The sequence below is a fragment of the Sprattus sprattus genome (genome assembly GCF_963457725.1).
Source record: "Sprattus sprattus genome assembly, chromosome: 19".
Taxonomy (NCBI): domain Eukaryota; kingdom Metazoa; phylum Chordata; class Actinopteri; order Clupeiformes; family Clupeidae; genus Sprattus; species Sprattus sprattus.
This window is the reverse complement of record NC_137917.1, coordinates 20423796-20435103: the sequence shown is the minus strand read 5'-3', so window position 1 is coordinate 20435103 and position 11308 is coordinate 20423796. Positions and strand designations below refer to the sequence as shown.

Below are 11308 nucleotides of genomic sequence, written 5' to 3'. Positions count from 1 at the left end.
TGGAAATGGTATGTCAATACAAACATTGAAAGAAAATGAATCCAAGATCTGAGTGTTGCTTGGCTAATGCACTTCTAGGTCAACCGCCCATAGGCGCACAGGTCTGCGTAGTGATAGTCTGAGTGACTGGAGGCCCAATCAGCAAAACAGTTTAGGTTGAGTGAGAAGTGGACTTCCACTTGGCTCCTCGGTGGGTCTAGGGCTGTTGATTTGGGTGGTTTCACTGCTCGATCAAACAACAAATACATGTTCTCCAGATCCACAGAGGGTTCACCGTGGTCATTACAGCAGCTGCTGGGGCTCAACTCAGGCTCAAAGACGAGGGTGCTTTCCACTGGATCTTCTCCTGCAGTCTTAGTTCCCCACATTACAAATAGAGACTTTTCAAAGTCATAAAGTGGTCCCCAAAGCTGATATATTTTCATCCTGTGGAGACATATTTTAATGTATTTAAGTCTTTGCAGGCTCATTGTTTCATTTTTTTTATCTTTAAGAAGGAAGAGAAATTAGTTGTGATTATAAAAAATAGAAAATGTAATGTAGACCCACCTTGAAAAGTTTTCCTCAGTGTAAGCAGATTCAGAATCAAATTCAAAAATGTGAATTTTACACATCAGAATTTAGAATGTAATGGCTTTGATGACAAAAAGGTAAAATCAATAGAATCTGTTTATGATGACAACAATTATGTCATGGGGTTCCCTTGCATCAAGTTATTTTATGCTATATTATTAGTTTTGTTTACAGATTTGTCATATAAAAATTAAATGTATTTAAATATTGTCATATTTATACAGATATAATATGTTTTAATGAACACTGTTAGTTTTCAAATGTGTCTTATCTGTAGGTACTTAAAGGTGGAATGACCAACCTAGTGCTGTCCATTCCAGTGACAGCCTCACCTTTAAAAACGTCATCTGTCTAATAAGTTTATTTATTTGAGGCATATTTTATAAATATAACCAGTTTTACATGTATTTGTATTACTACTACTATTATTATTTGATTGTTTTTTACTTGAAATTGTTTATTATAGATTGTTTGTATATTGTATTTTCCCCATATTTTGCTAAATATGTAACTAAAACATCATGTGATGATTGGAATGTCACATCACTACAGTCCAGACGATACCGCTCTCTGTCCGTTTAAAAAAAGAGCGACCTTCGACCCAGTTCAGTCATTCCTCCACATAGGAACTGAATACTTATGTGCAATTGTGTACGACAGAAACAACAAGAGCACACTGTCGCGTCCTGCGATTGGCTTTTAGTGACATTTTGATTGACAGTGAACGAGTTCATTGGGATTTCATTGGCTGAGTGAGCAGGCGGCACCACTAAGAACCGCCTCCCACGTCATCCTTGTGCTCACCTTCCGCAAGCTCGCCTGCAACTCAAGTATTCCTGGGACGGTAGATACCCTACATTAATTAAACAGGGGTCTCGACAATGTCTTCTCGGGTGCTTGTCGGAGTTAAACGAGTCATTGACTATGCTGTTAAGGTACCATACTACCTTTCCCGTAAACACAGAGAATAATGCTTGTATCATGCTTTTGTCTAACTTCAAACGCTTTCTGGTAACGTATTGTGCGTTAACCTTATTGCCGAGAATGGCAAGTGTTTGCTAGCATATTCAGCTAGCCTTAGCAACTGATAGACCACATATTTTCGTGGCAAAGTTATCGAAGCAAGGTTGTCACCCCTTAAAGTTAGCAAGATTGTTAGCCATCTGCACAGAGTTGTCGAGGTTAGCTGAGTGCACTGGGGAGTCAGATCAAGGTCATCATTTGAAAAGAGCATTCTGGATTTGAAGTGTGTTTGCTAAGTCAATTCATAATTAAAAACAGGTAGCTACTATGGTTATTTGACGTAGTTACTGATACCAGGTTACTAGTAAGTAGCTAACGTTATCCTAGCTGTCAACAGCTGTTTTGCAATAAGACTGTCGTTCCATTCAACAAGCTAGCTAAGGTTAGCTTGTTATCCAACGTTACCTTCGCATGTTACGGTAAATTACATCAGTAACCAAAGCTAAAACTGACTAATGTAAACGATGTTAACCGTAGCTGTTAACTCTGTCAGAAAGGTTTGTGATACATTTATTTTGTAAACAATGGGGGCATGAGAAGGGTCACAAGGAAGAGTATTTCATGACAACTTTCATTTGGTGAATTGCATGTGGCAGTTGTGGGCGGACGCTTCGCCTCCTCGCGCAGAGAGCATGTAGTGTACTTTATAAAATGACTCGACAAAGTGCTCTATGCTGTACTGTTATATTTCTGCTCAGATATATCTTTTGGATTTCGAGTGTTTGTACATCTCGTCAAACGTATTGATTGAAGTTTAAGTTGTACTCGCTCTCGTGTCTGGTAACAAGTTGGCTACACGCTCCAGCTGTCACCGGGCATGGCCGGATAGGTCCTGTCAATTCTCCTCCCAGCTGGCTGTGGCTGTAGTCCAGGCAAAATAGCCCATTTTGGAGCCAAAAATGGAATTAATTGTAATAGAATTTTTTTCAGCATAGATCATTTCTATGAGGTGTCCAGAACAACATACTAAAAGTCCTAAGAAATCCAAGTTGAGGAAATATGTTTAATTCTCATCAATCTGAGATGTGTGCTAATAATGCATGGCAAAAATACACCTCAAAACATTTTTTTTTTCCTTTACTCCTATCAAAATAAAACTTTACACAATGAAAGTACCCATGAACATTTACATTTTTTGTATTACAAGTTTCTTTGAAAATGAATTTGAATATGCAAATGAGCTATACACTAATCGAATATGCCCAAAATACACCCAATGGGCTTAATTTTTTCCTTTACTCCTACCACAGTAAAACTTTACATAGTAAAAGTATACATAAAAAGTAACTTTTTTTGTATTACAAGTTTCTTTTGAAATGAATTTGAATATGCACATGAGCGTCACACTTATTGAATATGTCCTGATTGCATAGTCAGAAACACCATACCCCTGGCAGGTACTACCAAGCCAGGCAGTTTTCAGGTTAGAGGCCAGTCTAAAAGCAACATTGCCATCTCCCATTGGCAGTAGGATGATAGGATGAAGATTTGGCCGATGTATTTGTCATACATATGAATGGTGTTTCTGCCTATGGACATATTCAATAAGTGTGGAGCTCATGTGCATATTCAAATTAATTTCAAAAGAAACTTGTAATACAACAAATGTTACTTTTCATGGGTACTTTCATTGTGTAAAGTTTCATTTTGATAGGAGTAAAGGAAAAAAAAAATTTTTTGAGGCATATTTTTACCATGCATTATTAGCACACATCTCAGATTTATGAGGGGCCGTTTAGGACATAACTATTGAGACACTCTCACACACATACCTATGAAACACTCTTACACTCACTATTGAAACGCTCACACACTCATTACTGAAACACTCACACATACATACATACTCGTCTGAAACACTTACACATACATATGAGAAACACACACGCATACATACCTCTGTGGCATATACACATACATATGAAATGCTTATACGTATACAAGTGAAACATTTATACGTATCTATCTGAAACACTCATGCATGCACATATTTGTAATTGTTTCAAATGTGTACGTATACGTTTTTCAGTTATATGTATGTATGCTCTTACATGAGGATGTGCAAGCGTTTCACATGTATTCACACCAGTAATTTCAGTAGTGACGGTGAGAGCGTTTCAATAGTGAATGTAAGAGTATTTCATAGGTATGTGTGCATGCATGAGTGTTTCAGATAGATACGTATAAATGTTTCACTTGTATACGTATAAGCATTTCATATGTATGTGTATGCCACAGAGGTATGTATGTATGCGTGTGTGTTTCTCATATGTATGTGTAAGTGTTTCAGACGAGTCTGTATGTATGTGTGAGTGTTTCAGTAGTGAGTGTGTGAGCGTTTCAATAGTGAGTGTAAGAGTGTTTCATAGGTATGTGTGTGAGAGTGTCTCAATAGTTATGTCCTAAACGGCCCCTCATACAGATTGATGAGAATTAAACATATTTCCTCAACTTGGATTTCTTAGGACTTTTAGTATGTTGTTCTGGACACCTCATAGAAATGATCTATGCTGAAAAAAATTCTATTACAATTAGTCTGTCGTAAAACGCTATTTTGCCTGGACTACTGTGTATGGCTGGCCGTCGACCGACTATGGTGCAAGACCCCAAATCTGCCCTTATCAGTCAAGCTTGACTGGAGGGAGAAGGGGCGTTTCAGACACCTATCCTCCACTTGACTAGAAGGATATGTGCACAGATTGTTCAAATACTACTGAATTAGGCACCAAATGTATAATACCTTTCCATTGGAACTATAAACCATTGGCCACAAAAATGCAAACAAGAAAGAGACTCCTGAGATCCAGAAAGAGCTTACTCCTTGATAAACGTTTAGCTACAGTGACCTCAGTGCCCTCACTGAGAGACTTCTTTCTGTTGGCTTTCCATACACCACTGATACACAAACATTTTCTTCCTGTCCCAGATTCGTGTGAGGCCAGACCGCAGTGGAGTGGTGACAGATGGCGTGAAGCACTCCATGAACCCCTTCTGTGAGATCGCCGTCGAGGAGGCCGTCAAGCTCAGGGAGAAGAAGCTGATCAAAGAAGTGGTGGTGGTCAGCTGTGGCCCACAGCAAGTTATGGTGAGTAAACTGCCCACTCATCTTGGACCACAGAGAAGCCTCGGTAGCCTTTGTCGTGCTTGGCGCTTTGTGTTTTCGACCTTGTGCTCCTATTTTAGAGAGGCTACTTGCTTTTGTTGGCAAGACGCAGTGTTCTCTTGGATGGCACGCGGTTCCATGTGCTGCCAACCCCCCACCCCTCTCAACAGCAATCTTGCAGCGGTTTTATTTGAACAATTTTAGTTTAGTCAAGTTCAGCAAGCTGTGACAAGTAGTTAAGCATAATTGTAATCTTAAGATACATGCTTTTCTCTTTCTCAGCAAATGTCATGGACACATTTTACTGGTCAAAGCTTTAAATGAAATGTATTTATGATTCCAACTGACCCTTCTCTGGAAGCTGGCCAAAGATATTGCGGTGCACAGTCATCCTAGCTGTCTGGTAATAGAAACTGGATTTGTTCCACTGACAATCATGACGGTGCATTTTTACCTTCATTTCCAACTCATTATTGTTGTTATTACATCATCAAAAAAAACTACTTGCATGTAAACATTGAACACGAGTTACATTGTTTCGGGCCTACATCTGACCAGCAGGAACAAGCCTTCATCATTCATCAGTTCCTTTTTCATTTCACTGACTCGACCAGGAAGCCCTTTAACACAGGCATCTAGTTGATTGAATATTTCATTAAATCTTCAGGCCTGGCTGGTTTATCTGTAATAGGATGACAGGTCTGTCTAGAGCTAGATAGTCTGCATCATTTGAGCAAGACTGAGTTTGAAATCTGGACGTTTGGGAGAATCCAGAGGCATGTATTCAGATACAGCCATTTATCCATCCAGAGCACTTGAGAATTTCAGTTTTTTTTTAATTAAATTTTTTAACCTTGATGTGGATGCTCAAGCTCATTTGTTTGGGCAGCAAATCGAATGTATTGTTGTCTAAACAATTATCAAACCATTTGAGCCAGTATGATGTATGTGTGCGCCTCCATGGGTGATTATTTATTTACTACTTTTACTGTTGTTTCAGCTTTTTATCTCTGCGTTGCCAGTTACCGTATCCCCATCTCTGCCATTTTGGATACTGTGTCAGTGGACTTTTTCATCTCCTACAGAGCCTAGACTATGCTGTCGCAGTAAGATGCAGTGCCTGAATCTTGCTGACTCGGTAGTTCACTAGAGCATCCATCATAAAACTAATTTTCTTGCTTTCTTCCACCCCAAAAAACTAAACAGTGGGGTTGTTGTTTTTTTAATGGTGGAACTTTGAGGGGAATTTTCCTGTGACTGCCTCTAGAAAACCAACCAATGGTCTCCATGATGACCGGAGAGGAGACCGTCAGTAAAGTTGGGTAGAATCAGCTGTTGAGTAGGTTGAGGAGGTTTTTGTCATGGCCTGAGGCCGTTACAACTAGACAATATAAACGATAAAATAACAGAGCTGTGGTGTGTAGGTGTTGTAGAGGTTTGCACGACAGGCCTGGTGTGAGCAATCTAATAACCTGTGGACCTGTGCTCTGTGTGTTAGCTGTCAGTGTCGCCATATTTAGGAGAATGACAGAGTGAAGCGATCATGTACCTGGAGAGATGTGTGGACCTGTCTGTATGTATACTCTGGTTTAGCTATCAGTGTCATCATACTTAGGAGAATAAGGAGATCATGTACTTGGTGGTTGGTGGTTCACATCTGTTGTCATTGTTATTAGGAGTGGTTTTGAGTTTGAGAAGTGTTTAGTTTTCTTTTCTGGCAAACAACAGCTCTCATTAGCCGTCATTACTCACCAACGTACTGAGCAGCAAACCCAGTCTTGAAAATCAGACCGGCGTCATCGTTTGCATGTCTTTGGAATGTTCATCAAGCTCCTATCTGTGCTTATGAAGCCACCATAAACAGAATGCGTCCCTCTCGTTTCCTATCTGCAGGAGACCATTCGCACAGCATTGGCCATGGGAGCAGACCGAGGCATCCACGTCGAGGTTACTGGCAAGGAATACGAGACGCTGGGCCCCCTGCAGGTCTCCAAGATCATGGCAGCACTCGCCAAGAAGGAGGAGGCGAAGCTCGTCATCCTTGGAAAACAGGTCTGAACTACAAATCACTTCTATCATAGGACGTAAGCAAATCAAACAACCACGCTTTAAGTGCATGGATCTCCATCATTCCCAGCTGTGTTCTACTGTATGTGCTCAAAATGTTCAGATTGTGCAGGCTGATATTGAGTTATTCGATTTGTATTAGTTTGGTTCTATTTGGTTTGTTGTCTTTTTTTTTTTTTTTTTTTTTCATTCATTACTTTGTACACTGACAGTATTTGCCTCTAGCCCCAGCAGGCCCTAAACAGTGCTTATGCTCTGTCTCAGTCGTCCTTTTAAGTTTCTCAGCCCCAGCGTCCTCAAGTGTTTTTTTGTGTGTGTGTGAGTTTGTATGTTTGTTTCACTCGAGTCTTCTGTTCCCCCCCCTCTCTATCGCTCGCTCTCAGCATCTGCCCGTCAATGAAGTACAGTCGGAGGCAAATTAAACAGGCTTATGGGGATTATGCTAATTTCAACCAGGGAGAAGGCCCCTCAATGGCCTGATTAGTATCATTAATCTCCCCAAATTCACTGCACGCTCCGGCACCAAGGAGCTTGCACTTTAAAGCAAGTCAGCCCATCAAGACAGCCCTTAAAGTGAGATTTAACAAGCACTTCAAGTGTGAGCGGGAATGACTGCAGTAAGCTAGGGTTTCTCGTACTGCCATGTTTTGTCAGAGTAATGCCTGACTCTGCCACTTGTTTACTCGTAAGCCCATATTTGTGTTTCTTATGTGTGTTTGTGTGTGTTCACTCACAGGCCATCGATGATGACTGCAACCAGACTGGCCAGATGACCGCAGCCCTGCTAGACTGGCCTCAGGTCTGTGTGCCTTATCTTATCCTGAATGACCTTTGCTCCACACTCTGCTGTTTCCTCGAGTCTATCTCATAAATAATAGATTCTGGAAAGACTCTCGCCCTGAATGTACTGATGTGGGCCTTGTTTTGCTCTTCTGTTTTGAGAATTTTTTTGCTTTTGATCTCGCTTGGAGGTGGTTCACACTTGTCTTGCTTGTTTGTTGCAATTGTCTTCTGACTGCCTCTGTATTGTTGCTGCACAGCGTGTTATGTCGGTGTATTGTTTGCCAGTAGTTCGTGTTATCAGAGTGAGACGAGACCAGTTCGATTCAGCCAGCACCAGAAACAGAGCTGTGCCAAAATCATAGGGCAAAGTCAGCCAAAGTCACCTTTGACAGACGGGGGGTGTAACCGATTCTCACCACTAGAGGTCATCATAAGCAAACTTGTAGTGCATGATCAGCTCAGTGGTTAAATTTCATGGCCCCTCTGGGATGGATGTGCTTGTCTATCCTAATGCTTTCTTAATGCCTGATTGGAAAGGTGACTTTGAATTGCTTTTGTGGTCTCTCTCTCTCTCTCTCTCTCTGAGTGTCTCTCTCTGTGAGTGGCTCTCTCTCTCTGTCTGTTTCTTTCTTTCTGTCTCTTTCCCTCCCTCTCTCTCTCTCTCTCTCTCTGTCCCTGAGATAGACTTTGAGTTGATTTTGATTCTGATATGAAAGCTATTCTTTGCTATTGAGGTCTTTTGGCCTGTACCGGTTCTTTCAGTCTGTCTCCCTATTGTGTAAATTCTCTCTCTTCTCCTAGTTTTCTCCCAGTGTCTCCATCTTACATGCTCAACATGACAAAAGGCTGACTATTAGCTCCCTTTCCTTTTTTGCCTGCACGAAATCCAGGCACATTCCTCCTTAATTGACACGTTATCCTGGACTATAGAAAAATCCCAGCCTTTTCCAAGTCACACAGACGGATGTCGCTGCCGTCTCTGAATCCCGCTTTCTTCTTTTACAGGGAACATTCGCCTCAGAAGTCAAAATAGAGGGCGATAAGATCACGATAGTGAGAGAGATTGACGGTGGGCTGGAGACCATTCAAATCAACATGCCAGCCGTGGTCACAGCAGACCTGCGTCTCAACACACCCAGATACGCCACCCTGCCCAACATCATGGTATTGTGCTTTCACCCCCTTGCTCTTATTTTCTCTCCCTTATTATTTCTCCCACTCTCACTGCACATTTGAACCCTGTTTTTCTCAATCCCATGCACTTCCTCATAGTTTTTTCTTGTAACCTATCCTCCCAATCTTCCTCTTTCTCTACTTCATTATCAATTTCACATATGTCATCACACAGGTCAGCTAGAGTTTGATGCACTTTGCATTGTGTGGGAGACTTTAAGAACAACATAGCCGATGCCATCACTCTCTCATGCTGTTTCCTCACTCCCACTCTGCTTGTCCTGTTCCAGAAAGCCAAGAAGAAGAAGATAGCCAATGTGAAGCCTGCAGACCTCGGGGTGGACCTGACGTCGCGCATCGAGACCGTGAGCGTAGACGACCCCCCTCAGAGGCTAGCGGGGGTGAAGGTGGAGACCGTGGACGACCTGGTAGCCAAACTCAAGGACGCGGGCAACATATAGACGCTGCAGGACCAGACGTGAGCGTGGAGACGCATTGAAGGGGGTGAGACACTGATTACCTTTCAGTCATTTAGCAGACGCTTATCTCAAAAGCTGAGAACTGTCAAGCTAAGAGCAATAAAAACCTGGTGTAACAATGAATACTACTTTACATAAGAAAAAGAAAAACAACATAGAAAAGGAAAAAAAGAAGTGCAGGAATGTAACTGCTCCACTATGTTTGCTTCCATGAGATGGCACAGATACAGCATCACAGACTCACAAGCTCTAAGAGCTGTTAGTGTTAGAGTTGACCATTGGCGGTCCTCCTGGAGAACTTGTCCCATTGTTTGAATTTGTGATGGCATTCACCTATACGTTTGATTACCTTAATCATGTCCGCTAGGAGCATTTGCATGTCAGAAAACGGCAGTTTTGTTTCACGTCAAGGTCTATTGAAATAAATGTAAGTCATCTGATGCCCTTTCATCATGCCAATGAATAGGATCTACATATTAAAGAAAGGTTTGCTACATTAAGGTCCCTACCCAGTACCTCTGGAGGGTTAATCTCGCCCCCCTTCTCTCTCCCCTTCTCAAGTTTTCCACTGTGGAACCAGGACGGATTCTTCTGAAGTTGGGTGTGATGTCACCAAATCTGCCTGGCTCCACCCCCATGGCCAGTGTTCCACCACCCACCTGCCTCTCTCTGCTTGTGTCTCCGCCTCTGTCCTTCTGCAGCAGACGTGAGCTATTTTAAAAAGTGGCCGAGAGATCCCGTCTCCTTGAAGACTGCCTTTTTGTCAAGGGTGTTTTATTTCTTTGTATAAATAAAGCTGCTTTTCTACCAGGTAATGCACTATTACTGTGTGTATGAGTTTATGGATTAAGAGGCCGTGCTCTCTCTCGCGCAGATATCATGTATTGATCCAGCTATTCCCCTCTCATTTGGTGCCTGACCTGTAAATCTACTGTTATGAGTAAATACATAGTTTGAATGTTCAAACCTGTTATGATCATCTCACGGGTTAAGTTCGTAGTGTAAGCTACTGTATGTAGTTTCCATATTAAATGACCTGTTTCATGTGGGCCCAGTGGGATACAGTGCATGGCTGGAGCTTCTGAGAGCGGCATTATACTGGTGTCTTGTCAGTTTATGTAAAGTGTATCTTGTTGTTAAGCATCTACATGCACATGGCAGTCTTGACTAGATTGTGTCTCTCAGCAAAGAGATGAGTGATAGAAGGATTTAAGAAAGGAAGAAAAAAAAAACATGTAACCGTAAGCGCCTCTAACTGTTCTCTCATTGTACAGAACCCATCCAGAACAATAAAGATCTGTTTTTCCTTATCACTTTTACTGTCCTTTACTAGATGGCTCTGTGGTCACATAATATATAGGATGGAGGAGGGTTGAGATCCTCTCTTTTGGTTTTGATTTGGTTGGTAAGAAATGTCTGTTTCGGGTTAAGTTTTGTGTCAAACCCCAGGTTTATCAAAGGAATGTTTTGCTGGTTATCTCTATAAAACAACTGCTTGACTGTCTACCATATTAACTTATCAAGGCCTCCTTTGTCATCGCAACCCTGTCAGCAAGGAGCTGCTGATAGACTGGCAGCAAGTCCTCATTATGTTACGGTGCACATTCCTCATACTGTGTCCTGGGGTAGAATTTCAGGTAAGGTGCAGCAGGGTGGCCGGGTACTATGGACTGCCAGGCCACCCTACTGCACCTTACCTGGAATTCTACCGCAGGACACTGTGTGAGGAATATTAGTAGTAGGTAATAAGACTGTACCTCCTCAGCTTAGTCTTCTAAAAGCAGTGGATGGAAGCAGCAGGTCAACAGAAAGAAAAGGAAAGACAAAATGAATAGTAACGGGGAAAGGAACTGAAGAAAAAAGGGTCACGCTAATATTGGGTTCTGTGGTGCTGGAAGGTGAAGAAGACAGTAAGAGGAACAAGGAAGAGATACAATTTGAGGAAGAGTAATGATAGGCTTGAAACACAATGATAATACAATAATTTCTCAATTAAATGTTCTCAAAAAAAAAATAATATATCAAGGTGCCAGGTTCTGTGTATATCAATGCATGTACTCTGTAGAGAAGAGCTGCTGCTATTAAAATAAGGATTAATTGAACTAAT

General features: G+C 41.6%; 1 protein-coding gene across 1 annotated transcript; it reads left to right on the top strand.

Moving 5' to 3' along the window:
• The first annotated feature begins 1376 nt into the window (after positions 1-1376).
• Positions 1377-10511, top strand: etfb (electron transfer flavoprotein subunit beta). The gene is made up of 7 exons (XM_080857692.1): positions 1377-1508; positions 4523-4681; positions 6593-6751; positions 7503-7565; positions 8555-8713; positions 9013-9226; positions 9763-10511. The coding sequence occupies exons 1-6, from the start codon at positions 1455-1457 to the stop codon at positions 9181-9183; spliced, it is 765 nt and encodes a 254-aa protein (XP_080713818.1). The 5' UTR covers positions 1377-1454; the 3' UTR covers positions 9184-9226; positions 9763-10511.
• The last annotated feature ends 797 nt before the right edge of the window (positions 10512-11308 follow it).